At 37.9% G+C, this 16,932-nt stretch overlaps 1 protein-coding gene across 1 annotated transcript; it reads right to left on the reverse strand.

Annotated features, from left to right (window-relative positions):
- Positions 1-5,651: 5,651 nt before the first annotated feature.
- LOC129764952 (dehydrogenase/reductase SDR family member 7-like) lies at positions 5,652-12,723 on the reverse strand. Its single transcript, XM_055764636.1, has 7 exons — positions 12,345-12,723; positions 12,107-12,283; positions 11,884-12,033; positions 11,445-11,800; positions 11,144-11,257; positions 6,200-6,366; positions 5,652-6,140 (listed from the first exon to the last, which is right to left on the reverse strand). Exons 2-7 carry the CDS (start codon positions 12,231-12,233, stop codon positions 6,086-6,088), a joined length of 969 nt encoding a protein of 322 aa, XP_055620611.1. The 5' UTR covers positions 12,234-12,283; positions 12,345-12,723; the 3' UTR covers positions 5,652-6,085.
- Between the last annotated feature and the right edge of the window lie 4,209 nt (positions 12,724-16,932).

A 16,932-nucleotide genomic window follows, 5' to 3' on the forward strand; every position in this document is an offset into this window, starting at 1 on the left:
GTGAGTCTACATGTCTTTGGTAGGCAGCAAATCTGTATTAGTATAATGAATCAGAATAGCATACAGACTTGTGCTCGGAGGACTCTTCTGTCTGCTCTTGTGTTATGCGGAGAGCGGGCTTCAACATGCCGCCCACAATTTTCAACAAGTCTAGTCAGTTTATCTGCTTCACCGATGACATAATCGGAAGAACACCTGCGACGGTAGCGAACTCGTATACCCGACTGCAACACGCAGCAGGGCTGATTAGCCTTGTCATCAACGCGTAGTGTTGTGATCGACGGCGGTGAGCTCGAAGTAGTTTAGAACAAACAATAACAGCCGTGAAATTCGAAGACCCATTTTCAACGAATGTCGCGCCTACTATGGGATCCCCAAATTCTTAAGGTCCAACAAACTCCGACCCCTTACGAAGTATACCGTGTACAAATCACTGATTCGCTCTATGGGCACGAAGCATCGACGATGCCCTGAGAGGACTTATAAGCAATACAAAAATATACGGCGCACAAGAAAACGGAGTATGGAGAAGGAGGATGAACCATGAACTGACGCAACTCAACGACGTACTCAACATCCAGAAAGTCGCCAAGGCAGCACGAGTGCGATGGGCAGGGCATGTTGCAAGATTGCCGAATAGCAGCCCTGATGACGGTGAGAACCGGTGAGAACGAGAAGAAGCGAAGCCCTATGGGAGATGGTTGGGCCAGGTTAACAAGACTTGACAAGAATAGAGGCAGCCGGGAGTTAGAGAACTGCAGCTATGGACCGGGTTCATTGGCGGAACAACGTTGTGAATAAGGTCAAATCTCTTAATGGGATGTAGCGTAATTATAAATAAATAATTAAGGCAAACTCATGACATAGGCAAAAAATACAACTCTAATCAAAGTACCATCCGGAGAATCCGTATGCGAGAAGATTATTGTAAATTCCGTATCTGTAACCAAACCAACAACCAAACAGGACGCTGAAGCAAAATCTGGTGGCCAAAAGACGCACTCGAAGGTAGTACAATAAAGTTTTGACGAAGTGCGTAGGATGCATGATGATGGATGACTAAACATATGTGAAAATGGATTTTGGACAGCTCCCAGGCCTGAAATTCCATTAGATCACTCAGCAGAAAAGTCTCCTTCTGTTTATCAAGGCTCACAAAGGTCCAGCGAAGTTTTGGCCAGATTTGGCAAGCTGCCACTACAGTCGAGAGGTGCTTCAGTGGTACCGCGAGATTGGGGTTGATTGCCTTTAAACAGACCTCTATCTTCCCAATTGTCCTCAATTCAACTCGACTCGAGATGCTGCAAACATGAAGAGATCGTGGGATTAAATGGCCACAGAGAATCCAAATTTTGATGGAGGATATCCGAAGAAAAGTACGAAAATTCATTCACGAACCGTACGAAAGAACTAGTTCGCAAAAAGAATGAACGAATGGTCCGTTCTTTTTTAAAGAACGGTAGTTCGCCCCACGAACTGATCGCGAGCGAATGGTTTGTGAACGAACTGATAAACATAAAATCTTCTGGTGAGGGAAAGTTGAGAAATTTTTTTTTCATTGCTTTCAATCCGTTGTTTGATATATTACGTGTACGTGCTATCGTGATTGTTTGTATTATTGATTGTTAGTGAAAATCGCTACTGGGTTTTGACGTAGGATTACGTCTTTCATTTCTATACCGGGGTGTAAAATCGAAGTTTCGAAAACGAAAGCGTTACGCCGGAGACCGAGATTTTGAGCGTTAAAAGCTTCTAAACAACTGAATGAAATGGTATGATAAACACTTCTTTCGAAAGATAAAATGTCTACGCGTTATATACTCGTTACTTTTGGATTGAAAAATTTGTTTAAAATTGCTTTCAAAACAGGCTATTGAAATCCCCAATATAAGCGAGCGCCGCTCGGAAATCCACTCAGTTATAATTAAACAGCGATTGGAGCATGTTGTCGCTGTTGTGGGGAAGCTAACATGAAAGCGCTGATGATCGGTGTCACCAAGAGCCAGGAGAGTGATGCCACTGAAAAGGCGACCAAGAGAATATCAGCATCGACAAACGGGTTCGCTTGAGACATTGGAGCAGCCGCCACACACACATACACGCGTGGAACTCTTTTCGTTTGGTTGCCATCCAGCATCGAGAAGATCTAGGAAAGATTTCATCGTTGCTGAAAAACAATCTGCCAGTTCCCCTTGGAATTGAATAATACATTCAAGCGAAAGAGTATATTTTAATGTTTTCTATCCATATAATACTGCGACCAAATACATTTGGTTTTGTGATTTTTCAATCAAGCGCGATCAACGTAAGACCACGACTCTCTGCAATTTATAAGAGGTGCAATGAATCTTAAGAAGGAATTCCCGCTCTACGCGCACAGGCAAACGATGTTTACTCAACAATTTCTCAAACGAGAAATGGGTGTTATGAGAAAGGATGAGTGAACGCAAAAATTATGTAGACTGATTTGATGCAACAGATATTTTGTCTATTGGAAATGGAATACAATTCATATCACAATAAAAATAATGTATTATGTATTATACAACTTTTGTGTGATTGCTTCTTTTGCTGAATATTGTCCCTCCAACGTAACGCACTCGTTTTCGAAGTCCCCCAAATATTCATTTATTCATTCATTCACAATTGATTCAGATGCAAATAAAAACAAATGATCACTAAATCAACGATAGTCGTACGTTACCCCTGCGGTTATAGCACAGATATAACCCACTTCTTGTTTTTTCTTTGAATGAACCATTTTTTTTTATCCAAAATATATATTTTTATTAAGGCTCATACGGCGTCAACCTGACGGGGCCGAGAGTTCAATATTTCGACAATGTTTGCCTTATAACTATGTTAGTAATATGTAACCGATTACTCGCGGTTGGCTCGAGGTTAGTATTACAAGTGTTTTCGTAACTGTGATGTTGCTGTCTCCAATGCTCTGTACCTGTGCCCGACACGGGATACTTCCTATTGGGATGCAGCTGACCATGAATCAGCAACGCCCCCCTAGTCTGTACCCCATATCTAGCGTGGTGCGTCTTCTCGACTCGAGGAATCCAGGATAGAATGGAACCATTATTAAACATGATCTTACATGGAACCTGTGTATTGTCCAAACAGAAAATATGAAAATTTGCACATATGTTGTGCGCATCAAATTATTACATATACTATTATCGGCCGATAAACATATTTTCATATACAGTTTTCGACGTTTAAAGAAGAAGCACTTTATCTTTCCCAACTGAATTTCAAAAATATAAATTCCATACGAATAAAAAAAATCTCCTATCCAATCTAACGATATTAATGAATAGCTATCTATTGATGTTGGATTCCAGCTAACATTCTATGTTGTTCTTAACCCCTTCCCGTATTATTTAATACGTCACACATCAAGTGATTTCACTACTCTGCTGAGCGTTCTAGTGCCTTATGTTATGCAAGTACACCACAAGTGAGACTGGATGTCGATGATAACTCGAGAACTAATCAAGCAAATGGAGCCAAATTTGGCATGTGGAGGTTTTAGGGATCGATAAACGTTTGTATGGTGGTTCGACACTCCACCATACGAAGTTTGCCGGGTCAGCTAGTGCTATATAAAATGAATAGAAGGTGCGTATAAAATATTGCAAATCGCGATACTAGAATGATCGTTATACCGATATACGACTTAATCCATCAATGATATAGAAAATCGTGTTTTTGCATTTTATACAATTTCGGATATTTCGAATTCGATTGATATTATATTTTATACGATTGTAATTTGATGTGAATTTAAGAATTTTCTCAAAAAGTCCTGGTTCAGATTGCATACCATTTACACGAATGAACAGTCAGAAGTGCAACGAAGTACTCCAGAATCATACTGCTGTTTTTGCATCAAAAACAATTGGATAATTGAGAATGGATTGGGTAATTTGTGCATCAATTCATAAAATCCGGAAAGTCATGGCATGAATAGGGACTTCAGATTCTGGACTGGTCAGCTTGTTAACTAGATCAAAATTCTATCATGAACTAATGAGGAATGATCCTACGAATAGGAGATGCAGCTTACAAGCAGTATGAGTGATTTGAAGAGCTTAAACAAGCAGTATCCTCTGCGTAGAACGAGATACACACTACAACATTAGAAACTTATTGTAATTCATGTTAAATTGGCGTTAATTTTGTTAAGGAATGAGAGTTTTTCCATCTGGTGTTATAGTTATGAAACACTGGAATTTTAGCTTTTTGAATGCTTCGCGTATGAACGCAACAATAAAGTTGAAATGGTCTTATAAGACTGTAGATAGTTATTGCATTCTACATTATATACTTCAATTCAACCGACTTCTTACATATCTCTGGAAACTCAAAAAAATAGTGGTTCTATAGTTGTGAAACGCAGTGTATTACATAAGTTGATACTGTTTGTGAGTCAACTAAAGCCAAATAAACAACAACAATCTTGATGTGTGTGTGCTCCTGCGACCGAATGGTTAGCATTACACATATCATGCCAGATGTTCAGATTCGTTTTCCTTTCTAGTCGAACGGATCTTTCTTTCTTCAAAGAAGATTCTTCCGACTTGCACTGCAATCACGCGTATTCTAGAGCTTCCCACTCATAATATGCTCAAGGTGTGTTATTTGGCATAGAAATATCTACAACGTTGAAACGGCCTAGTATCCCTAGAAACGTCAGTACCATTAGAGAAGAAGAAGAATCTTGATGTGTCAAATTCATAATATGTTATGATCCATTAAGATCTAATATTACTTACCGTTGAATGATTTTCCACAGCATGTAACACGTTTTCTCGCAGTACTACATTGATTTAGAATATACGTTTATGTGGCTCACGAACTGCATCTGCGTGATATAAATGATGCTGATTAGACTGGTTTTACGATAGAGTGTGTCAGAGAACCGATGCTTGTTATATCGAGTAACGACTAATCTGTCGTGAAAATTAGAATCGTGTTTTTCGCGTTTTATGCGATTGTAGATATACACGATGTATACTTTGATCGACATTATATACGACTGTGATTCGACACAGTCGATATACGACTATACCATTTGAGGGGCTCAGAATGCAAGGGGTGTAAGTGACTTGATCGTTTTCTCTTCATCAACTTTTTATTTAGTTAATAACTCAACTGCAAAAACTTTCCAATTTAAGTTTGCTATAGAATCCGATAGATGAAGTTCTGACCTATTTTCCACGTTGGTAAATACAGCTGGGAATGTATTTGCAGCTAAGTTATGACCAAAAGAAAGAGTCGATGTAGAGTAATCGATCAAATCACTTACACCCCTTTCATTCTAAGCCCCTCAATTTTATATATGACTTAGAACATGCCAAGTTATACGATTTTATGTTTGCTGGGCACGCTTTTGAAGCAATGTTTGGAATAATTGAATGTATCCATTGCCCAAGACTTCCAGTATCCCAATTGGAATCCCAAAAATTCTATCACTATCACTTTCCTGGACACCTTTTCTTTGCTAGAAATTGAGCAATGTTACGGAACTCATACAATCTTGTGAGATCTTTAGATTAGTACACTCATTTGCGTATTCACGAATTGAATTGACCTAACTTAGGAAAGAATTTCGGGAGAATTGCATAAATAAATATTTTCTTACACATTTTATTTCATTTTTCAATCTCTCACAAATTTAAGTAAATGCATTTTATCAAAGTGTTTTTGTGTAGTCTTTCCTGATTTAGTTTCACAAAAATGGCATCTTATTTCTTTCAACACTGCAATTAGCTACTGGTAAAGTTTGATTTTCTTCTAAGTTAATAAATAAACATATTGAACGGTGTAATCGATAACAACGGAAATAATCTTGAACTTGAACTTGAACTAGAGTGCACTTCTTTGTGCTGGAAGTGCATTGCAACTTAGTCCTAATGCGTTCTAACATCTACATTCGCGTTCAGCATACGGAATGAACAATGTTTTTGAACCTAATTATCATTCTTCATTAGACTAGCGAGTTCCGGTGTTTGTGTGTGTGTGTGTGTGTGTGTGTGTGTGTGTGCAGTCGAAGCATACGCGAAGTTTTTTCTCACTGACTATCTCGTACTTGTCTGAGACGCTGCATGCCAACAATTTTCAACATCCTGCAAATTAAGTGATAATTAAATTACGTCAATTACGTCCAGTTATGGTCTATAGTTACAATTTTTTAATGTTCGGGTAATAGCAGCCTATGTAGAGTATCGCGTTGATGGGAAAGTTACCAACCCAGCTGAGCTGGGTCTTGTTGGCCAGGGCCAGCGCGTACAGATGCCCGCAGCGTTCACTCGTCATGCGTTTGTCCTCCGGGCGTACGGATTGATTGTATTTCTGAGAGAAAGAAAGAAAGAAGAATGTAAGAAACTTGAATTATGTCTGAATTTTTCTGAAAAAAATATCAAATTATTTATTTATTTATTCTTTGTCTTCGATATGAAATCGTACAGACTTAAAGTCCCTAATTCTGTTAACGAACACATCCTTTCTGATTCAGAAATCAAAATTTTCATAAACCCTGCGCACCCCTTGGCGATAAATGGCCATGGCTTTTGAGACATCCAGATCGTTTAGCGCTTCGAAAACGTCTCTGGCAGAAAAACGGAAATGACGAAGATGCACATCATACGAAGGTGTGAGACGGAATGTTTCCGTATTGGATGCCGGAGATATGAATCGGAAAACACTTTGAAAGAATTCAGCAAACAGGTTTGGCGGCTTCTTTGGCTGTGCTTGCAGGGCGTCCTTTATATTCAACATTGCATGGAATGCGTTTTGATCATTTTTGAGCCCTAACAAAAGCCCAAAATGATGAAGGATTCAACTTCGAATCTGATTGGAGCTTATCTACGTACGCTGCGTATGTTGTCTTAAGCAGAACATGATGCGAGGTACGGTAGATAGGGGCAATATGACCAGGCGGGGCGTAATGAGCCACACTTCGTTTGGGCTTGTTATTGAACCAATAACACTTATTTTCCATGAATTGTGTTAGAAGTATACTTATTGAGTATCTTCGTGAAAACCGTATTCAAATTAAATTGTTTTATAAAGATATTGAAAGAAATCTCACACTGACTGATTATCACGAAAAACAAAAGAAGCAGTGAACAAAATAAGCATTGTACGCTTTATACTGAAATGTATGACTTATTTCTGAACATTTTCACTGATGTAGAAGAACTTCACTTCAAGACTTCATGTAGAAGATCAGTTAATTTTTATTGAGCGTGAATGTATGGCGCGGAATGGACCCGAAGCACACCAAGCAACAATTGCATGTGCTTACTTTTCCGCTCTTTGCTGTTAGCAGTCTTCAGAATGCAACTCGGTGCTGATGCGCCACAAGAGTTGAGCTCCCACTCCTTGCGCACACATGTGCTCTGGCGAATGAGCATGCTCCGAAACACAGATGAATTCGTATAAAAGTGCATTCGTGTAAAAGTGTGAATAAGAACTGTCAGTGAATTAAACTATAAAACAATGTACAAAGTATAAATAGTACCCAACCACCATGTTTACACTTCGCACTATTCAATCCCTTTTCCGAAGCACATCCTGAAAAGGTCAGGCCTTTTACAGTACGGATCGGAGCCACGAGGGTTCCTTCCACGCACCCGTTGCCTCCATGAGTGGAGCAACATAAAAAATACAGTCCACCCCACAGTTACCAACAGACAGAACAAATTTATTACGTTATTTCCTAACGATTCAATTATTGAATCAATTAATATGGTCATATTGCCCAGCATGGTGGCTCATTGTGCCCCGTAGTGTTTTTGATCAACGGGAATGGAACAAATCTTTAAAAGTGTAATTTTTCCACATAAATCTTTTTAAAAGCATATTCATACAATGTACATAGATCAAAAAGGTTTCAAATCGTCAAATGTAGCACCTATATATATATATATATATATATATATATATATATATATATATATATATATATATATATATATATAAATGGATTTTTGTCTATCTGTCTGTCTGTCTGATTCTTATGGACTCGGAAACTACTGAGCCGATCAACATGAAAATTGGTATGTAGGGGTTTTTGGAGCCGGGAAAGGTATTCGTGATAGTTTGAGACCCCTCCCCCCTCTCTAAAGGGGGCTGCCATACAAATTAAACACAAACATTACTCGGTAATTAATCAAGCAAATGAAACAAAATTAGGCATATTGAGGATTTAGGGTACAATAAATGTTTCTATGATAGTTAGACTCTCAACCCCCTTCTCGAAGGGGGGGGGCTGTCATACAAATGAAACATAAATTTCTGCATTGCTCGAGAATTAATCAAGCAAATGGTGAATACACTCCTCCCCCCTTCTCTAAGGCAGGCTGCCAGACAAACGAAACACAAACTTCTGCATAACTCGAGGTTGTTGGGTATGAGGAGGGAGGGGTATCTTACCAATGGTAAGATACCCCTCCCTCCTCTGGAATGGAGAGGGGGTTCCATAAAAATATTACACTTATTCCAACCAAAAATATTCCAGCTGTACATGACAATTGAAAATTTCCGGAGAACTCTGAAGGAAAAAGGGAAAATTCGGAAAATTAAATTCCCATATGTTTTACAATTACATAGTGACAAGTGCTGTTAGTCCATTTGATTTTTGCGCTAGCGAAATTGATATTTGTTCGAAACTGGAAATGGATTTCAATGTGATGAAACGCAATCCTATATCTTATTCTATCTATACTAAAAAACAGGATCGCCGTATGTGTTGATAACAGCAGAACTCGAGGAAGGAATTGTCCGATTTAGAGCTGTCTTTATTCTATCATATTTTCTGTATAAAACATTTATTCCATGTAACGGAGAAACATGTTATTTGCAAGTGGTTGAAAAATCTTGAACGAGAATTATGTCTGAAAATAATCTGATATTATAATGATGAGTTTTGTTAGAAATACTAGGAATTTTATAATAAAAGGTAAATTCAACGGAGTCGAATAGAAGATCAATCAATGAATAATTCTGCTATTGGAACCATGAACTTGCTCATAGTAAGAAAACGTGAATGTTTGAAGGTATTGATAACAAAAAACGAATTTTGGGCGGGACGAAGTTTGCCGCTAGTCTATAGTCTATAAAAATCTAGTCTATAAATAAAAATGGAAGGCCAAATGTATTGGTAAGCGCAAAACTCGAGGAAGGAATGATTCAATTTGAGTCATCTATATTTCGTTGTATTCGTCTCTTCCTGTAGATTAATATAGCGGAAAATTCGGAAAATTGAATTCCCATATGTTCTACAATTAGCTAAGCGTTGTTAGTCCATTTGATGTTGGCGCTAACGATATTGATTTTTGTTCGAATGTGGAAAAGGATTTTCAGACGGAATAACGCATTCCCATATCTTCTATCTATATAAACAAAAATGGAAGGCCAAATGTGTTGGTGTGCCCTAAACCCGAGGAAGGAATGGTCCGATTTGAGCTGTCTTTATTTTGTAATATTCTCTGTATCAAACATGTATTCCATGCAACGGAGAAACATGTTATTCCCAAATGCTTGAAGAATCTTGAACGAGAATTGTGTCAGAAAATAATTTTATATTATAAGGACGAATTTTTGTAGAAGTACTAGACAATATATAGTAAAAGGAAATTGTAAAGGGTTAAAGGGTAATCAATCGATGAAGAGTTCAGTGATTGGACTCACTAACGTTCACTTAGTAAGAAAACGTGGATGTTTGAAAGTATTCAAATTAAAAAATCTATTTTGTACGGGACGAAGTTCGTCGGGTCAACTAGTTATTATATTAAATATCTCACAATTCAACTGTTTACAGAATGAAGCTGTGTTATCATATCTGGCATCCTTAAGTTGGCTTATTTACATGTATTTATTTCATTTATTCGATTATCGATGATTAATCGTCGGGACAGTTTTCAATATTCGGTTCATTCGAATAATTGTCTTTCAATATTTGATTAATCGAGCAAACATTTATTTCTTGTAATAATCACGTATCACGTTGTCATTTTGGTCTCGTGATCTATCGGGTTATCGATGCTAGATGGTTGGATAAAAAAATTATGTAGCCTAATTCTTAACCTAAAAATGCATTAACCTTGAGAAAGGTTCCTTCTTTCATTAATCGCGATTACAGTGACAATTATTCGATGTATTCATATTTCGATTTGAAATTATTGGATACAAAATTACTTGATTATAATTTCAGATATTCGATTATTTGAATTAGAGCTCCCGCATACTACAGACTTTCTGTCAACCAACAGTTTGGTCGGGTCGGCCTTCTGGTGCGAAAACCGACCCAACTGGAATCGGTGTAATGTGCGCACATGCATACCTTTCCGTACTGATTAGGAAGCGTGAGAACAGAATGCCGACCAAACTATCGGCCGACAAATCAGTCTGCAGCATGCGGGGGTTGTTAATCGAACGATTATCCGACGTCTCTAGCGATGAGCTCCAATTAATTGCTTCGCATCGCACCGCACCGCGTTTACTATGTTCTCAGCCTCACCCTCTAACTACCCTGCGATTAGTTCTTCGAGACCAACCCGCCATCTTTCATTTTGAATATGTCATATTAGGTCTTCAATTAACCCTTTCCCGTACAATATCGAGTATCACTCGTGGTGTACTTGCATAACATAGGGCGCTAGAACGCTTAGCAGAGTAGTGAAATCACTTGATGTGTGACGTATTAAATAATACGGGAAGGCGTTAACATGATCAATTAGTTTCCATGATGACGTCATTGTACACAAAACTCAAGATAAAAACATATCACTGTGTTGAACATCGGAGAACTTGCAAACCTATTCCGAGTTCGTTGACCCCAGGCATTTGTTTTTACATTTTGTTTTGCTGTGTTGCATCAAGTGCATTTTTCTTCTTACCAATATTGGCAAAAGAGATTGTTTTTAAAATTGAGAATGGATCGGTTCGAATGCGGACAACAAAATAGAAGATAACATCCATAAGTAATGTCCACTTTCGGAATTGCTATTCGGTGCGACAAATTGCTAGAAATGAAACGTTTGGCGTTTGTGGTATTCCGTGTGATGAAACTGTGATGTTTTCGTAATAGTTGGCGCTAAAATGCATGACATTATTAATTACTTACAATTCCTGGCGTATCGGTGAAACACTCCTGTAGGAAATTGGTGGCGGTAGGTCCAGGGCAAAATATTGTGACATTCACGTCGAATGGTTCGCTCCGAAGCGTTTCGAAATAACCCTGGAAAAGAATTTCACTTTAATGATTGATTGTCACTGTTTGTATCTACGTGCGTAGTGCATGAAAGGCTAAACAACGAAAAACAAAACTATGACTCAGTGATAGCAACGCATTGATTCAACTTTTCTCCCACAACGGCATCAGATAGTTGCATCTCGTTCTCACTCTCACCCACGTGTATACTTACATGCAACGCATGTTTAGCCCCGGTGTAACTCGCCGAGTTCGGTGCCCCAATCAATCCAGCCGTGCTGCTTGTTACCGCGAGGTGACCCTTAATCGAGTTGCGTATAAAAAAGTTGAGGGCAATCCGCGACAGATGGACCACCGCAAAAACATCCAATTCGAACAACTCTCGATCCACTTTCACGTTGATATTGTTCCAGTCGGCTCGCTGCGATCGTCCCGCATTGTTAACTAGGATATCGATGGTCTTAAAGTGGTCAAGAACCATGTTGAAGTAATCATTGTGGTGATTAATATCCAGCATATCCATTTGCAACACGTAGACATCGTTCGGGCCGAGAGCGGTGTTGGATTTCGCTATTGTCGGGGATTATATCAAATTCAGCAGTTTTTTTTTCTCTCATGTAACTTTATGATATCATCTATGCATATTCTCCTACCTATACAATCTTGCTTGACCTTAAGCAGCTCCGATATGTTACGAGCCGATAAGCACAGACGAACACCATGTTTCGCTAGAGCGATTGCTAGATCTCGTCCAATTCCACTCGAGGCTCCAGTAATCCAAACAACTTTTCCTTTGAGCGATGCTGGAAGCGTAAACGCAAAAAATGAGCGAATAAAATTTTGGGAACATATACCGTTAGCAGCTACGCAGCTTACAAATAGGTTTTCCTAATTTGGACAGAATGAAAAGCTCAATATCCGAGTCCAACACCACCCAGAGGATGATCTGCACCAGGAAATAGATGATTGTGCATATCGCAACAAAGTTGAAGAAGAAAGCCATGATCTCCTATCACCAGAGGCACACGCCCCTCTGAACACTAGAAATTCCAGCTAGTCAGCAAACGATATCAATATTAAATAAATACGACAACCAAAAGACGTTCCTACTGACCCAAAACGAAACTACACTATCAACAATACTGTCGCTACTGACGATGCGGTCGCAGCGCTAATGCGTAAATGTGTTGAAGCGATCATCTGTACGCGCCGCGAACACACCTCAAATCGACAGAATAGCGGTTGTATTGTCTCTGCCAGCTTGTCGTACGCCTGTTTAGCTATGTCACTTTCTTCAAAAATGCATCCATGAGTGGCGAAGCCCACGAGCAATTTTTTATTGTATATTGTATTCAACCATAAGCAGAGGATGTCTATAGTTTGGGAGAAACTGGGAGAGCAATTCTCTCTGGCTTTTCTACATGAATCACTACAGCGAGTGCGCAATTGATTTAGCGGTTTGTGTTTTTGCTCACCCACCTGTTGATCTCATTGTCAAGATCGTACCGCACGATTAAAGTTCGATACACATACAACGTAACGGCAACGTAGAAGAACGTAACATCACACAAAAAGTCTTCCATGCAAATTCTTGTGACTGCATTCCAGTACACTATCACTGTCGATGTTGTTAAAGTTGCGCTACGTGTCTGTGTATGTGAGTCGAACTTAAATTTGTAGTCACGGTGATAGTATAAGTGTGATTCCATCCGTATCACTCACTTGTTAAGACCATTTTACAATGCAGTTTTTTTCTTCGGTGCGATATTCGCGTTTTTTTCATGCCGCGCACTAACTTATGTCAAAGATAGGGGTCATCCACATGATACGTGGAAAACTTTAAAGGGGTAGGGGTTACGAAAACGTCCACGCTTGTCCACGATGAGGGGGAGGAGGTATATAATACATCCACGTGGACACAAATAAATATTTTGAAAAAAAATATAAATGTACAACAATATGTGAAAACTATTCTGCATTTCCAAGAAATTTATCCGTATTTATGAATAAAAGACTGTCTAATCGTGCCGCGCGGTAGAACTTCTATATTATTTCATATCGTTGGAGCTCGATGCTGAAATTTGTATTCTGAGAGTATCGCACACGAGCCGAGAGCGATCGAATTATTTTCATTGATTTTAACCCTTTTTGGTCGTATTGAATTTGGGCACGGGTGTCGTACTGGTTGATATTATATTTCCTTGAAAAAGCAGTGATACATGCAAGATTATGATTTTTTTTTGTCAACTATATACAGGCAAACCTGTTTTTGTGGGGGGGGGCTAGAGACCGCACAAAAAATCCCATAAAAAATCGTACCAAACTTCACCAGTAGCTTTAAAAAATAGTGTTCGAAACACAATTTAATTAAAATGTTTTTTAAGAAAATAACTCAAATCCTAATGATTCCAATCGTGATCAATATCCCATTTCCTTTTTCACTTTAATAAGCGGCCTACTCACTTGCGCAGATCATAAAATCAACTCTTTGCTGATGTCAATAAGCTCCTACTGACACCTCAAACAAACAAAACCAAACATGACAATGGGAATTAGCTGACACAATCTTTATGTAGAGCGATGGAATACATTTCAAAGGTAGAAAAACGAAATAAATGACCGATGACTTCATTTTTTCCGAGTACCGCACAAAAAAATTCCGTACAAGAATAGGTTTTACTGTATATGTATTATCTTAACACTAAACCGATGTTTCATGTATACCTATCCCTACCACAGCGGGTCAAGTGACCCTTTATGAATGAAGAATGACTCGATTTATATGGTTTTTGTTGAGAAACGTGACATATCATATTTCGATATTTTTAGGATAACAATTATTAGTAAAATAATGAAATTACAATTTTTGACATGCAAAATAGCACTGTAGCTCAGCCATTCCATGCCAAAACGATATAGATTTGCGTCAAAAGTGGTAATTTTGTTCTTTGTCACAAAACATTAGACCCGTATTTTTTAATTTTTTTTACTACGGCGCCCATTTTTAATTCAGGGTGGTCCGAAAAATCTTTTTTTTTCACTTTTTCCCAAAAAATTTTTTTTTTTAAATTCATAACTTTTGAACCACTGAACAAATTTAGATGATCGATATATCAAATTGAAGCCAATAAACCAGCCTTCATCAAAAAATATTAGACTTGCAAAAGAATGGATTTTATTTTCGTAATTATTGATTGTAGTCGGTTTTTAATGTTTTCATGGTTTTGGACTAGAGGGCACTATATATTTTTATATTTTTTCTTGAAAGCTGAGGATTTTTTACATAACATATCTCGATGTATTTTTTTCGGTTTTGAGTTATTATTTTTCAAATTTAACATGTTTCAAGCCTTCGTTCAAAATTCCTGTGTGACTAGACTAGACCTGTACGACTAGAATTCAATCATTCCGCGAATGTGATATTTTTCAAAGAAGGTTATTGGCTTATTGGCTTCGATTTAATATGTCGATCATCTAAATCGGTTCAGTAGTTCAAATGTTATGAATTTTCGCAAAAAGTCATTTTTGGATAAAGAGAGAAAAATGATTTTTCGAACCACCAACTTTGAAAAATCATACCTCGAAAACGAAAAAGAATAGCATCTCTGATATCGAGATATCTTAAGTAAAAATATAAAAATATAAAAAAATATAGCGCCCTATAGTCCAAAGCCATGAAAACAATAAAAAACGACTACAATCAATAATTACGAAAATAAAATCCATTCTTTTGCAAGTCCAATATTTTTTGATGAAGGTTGGTTTATTGGCTTCAATTTGATATGTTGATCATCTAAATCGGTTCAGTGGTTCAAAAGTTATAAATTTTTGAAAATAGTCATTTTTGAGAAAAAGTGGAAAACATGATTTTTCGGATCTCCCTATAATGGAAATGGGCACCCTAATAAAAAAATAAAAAAAAATATGGGTTTTATGTTTTGCGATAAAGAACAAAATTACCACTATTGACGGAAATCTGAGAACCACTATATCGGTTTGGCATGGAATGGCTGAGCTTGGAATGATTACTGTTAGCCCGCTTGGATAGTTAGCAATACAATTTATTCTAATCATTCACTATTCATTCACAAATTCAACAAAATATATAAAGCAATAGCAGAAATGTGTAATGCAACGGATTTGTATCACAACCACATATACAAATTATTCTGATATCTTATGAATGTTTGCACGGATCAAATGACCCGTTACGGTAGTTAGGACAGATTACAGGAGTAAACGGTGAAAAATACATTCGTTGTATGTTTTAAGAAAAGTAGTGTAGACAAATTATGTTGTGACAATGTAATTTGCTAGAAAATTTTGACTAAAAGCTTAAAATGGGTCATTTGACCCCTCGTGGTAGGTTTAGTGTTAACAATGTATTTCAATGTGTTCTTTTTATATAAAACAGATTTTGACGCTTGAAACACTTATGTGATTATTCAAATGACATGAGGCATTTATGCAAACAGTAGGTCTGATACTTATGAACAATCTTATCCATCACACCAAAGTGTAACAATGGCTAAATTCTGCTGTTATTACTTTTGTCCCACATTCGTATGCATTCAACGCATTGTGCGTTGTCTTGTGTGGGTGACTACTTTGTTTGAAACTGAGTACCGTTATCTATTACTTATAGGAGCACCGTATTGATCCGTGAACAGGTTCACTAGACATCAAGCTTCGTTTAGGAAAATCATGAACTGATACTTGGTTGAGTCAAATATAAGATTAGCATGGTTTCTCGCTGTGGTGGCTGAGAGCAGACAAACGACCACAAAGGGTTAAAAGATCATAATGGTAATATCGAGCAGAATAGAGACGCAATTATCGATAGGATTCAGACGCCACCAAAGCATGTTGGAATGTTGTCATATTCAAAGTACACGACATTATTACTCAGATTCAAATATCGTTCATCAGTCGAATCTTCCTTATAGAGTGAATAACAGTATACCATAATGGACTGCAACAAAAATTTCACGTGTTTTAGACCGTTTCCAAAAAAAGGTAAGAAAAGTTCACCTGAAAAACGTTTCTTAACTGTGTCAGTGATTAAGAAACTTAAGTAACATCTATAAAAAAATTTCGGATCATCACATCAGGATTCATAATTTGTGGCTCAGAATGATTGTCAACATACAAAAATTCGAAGCTTCGAAAATTCATAAAAATTCGATGCTCCACAAAGTTCGTCAAAAATAGTTACGGAATACAAACTTTCATTCGAATCAAAATACTCATCAGTCAGCTCGCGCAGTCCGACGCCGCCGGACGCAAAGTTGTTCGTGTCCGTTATTGTGTTGGAACAATACCGTTATCGGTTTCGCTGAAGTGATTGTGTCGCTCTAACGGTGTTTTCTTTATTGCGAGAGTGAAGTGATAAGTAATCACAACCAGCGGGAGGGAGAAGTCCTCCACTGCGGGCGCTGTGAGCGTGTGCCGTTCCTCGTCATCGTATTGTGGTGCGATACACCATTGCTGTTGTGCCAAGCGATCATCACGTGGTTCGATTGGAGCACCGATACAAATCATCCGCACCGTGCGCTTCAAGTATTTTAGTTTATATATATATTAGGTTAAGGATTTAAAAAAAAAAAGAAAAAGTATAATTGTATATCTGCCATAATGGCAGAGTGCGATCCTCTTGATATGGACATTGAATCTGATGTTTCCTCCTCACTAACTACTGGGAA

Source organism: Toxorhynchites rutilus, chromosome 2, assembly GCF_029784135.1.
Source record: "Toxorhynchites rutilus septentrionalis strain SRP chromosome 2, ASM2978413v1, whole genome shotgun sequence".
Lineage (NCBI taxonomy): Eukaryota > Metazoa > Arthropoda > Insecta > Diptera > Culicidae > Toxorhynchites > Toxorhynchites rutilus.

Coding starts and splice junctions, on each gene's coding strand:
- LOC129764952 (XM_055764636.1), bottom strand. CDS start 12,233: ATGGCTTTCTTCTTCAACTTTGTTGCGATATGCACAATCATCTATTTC. Junction 12,034..12,106: donor CAAATTAGGAAAACCTATTT/GTAAGCTGCGTA, acceptor TTACGCTTCCAG/CATCGCTCAAAGGAAAAGTT. Junction 6,141..6,199: donor TACCCGAACATTAAAAAATT/GTAACTATAGAC, acceptor CTTAATTTGCAG/GATGTTGAAAATTGTTGGCA.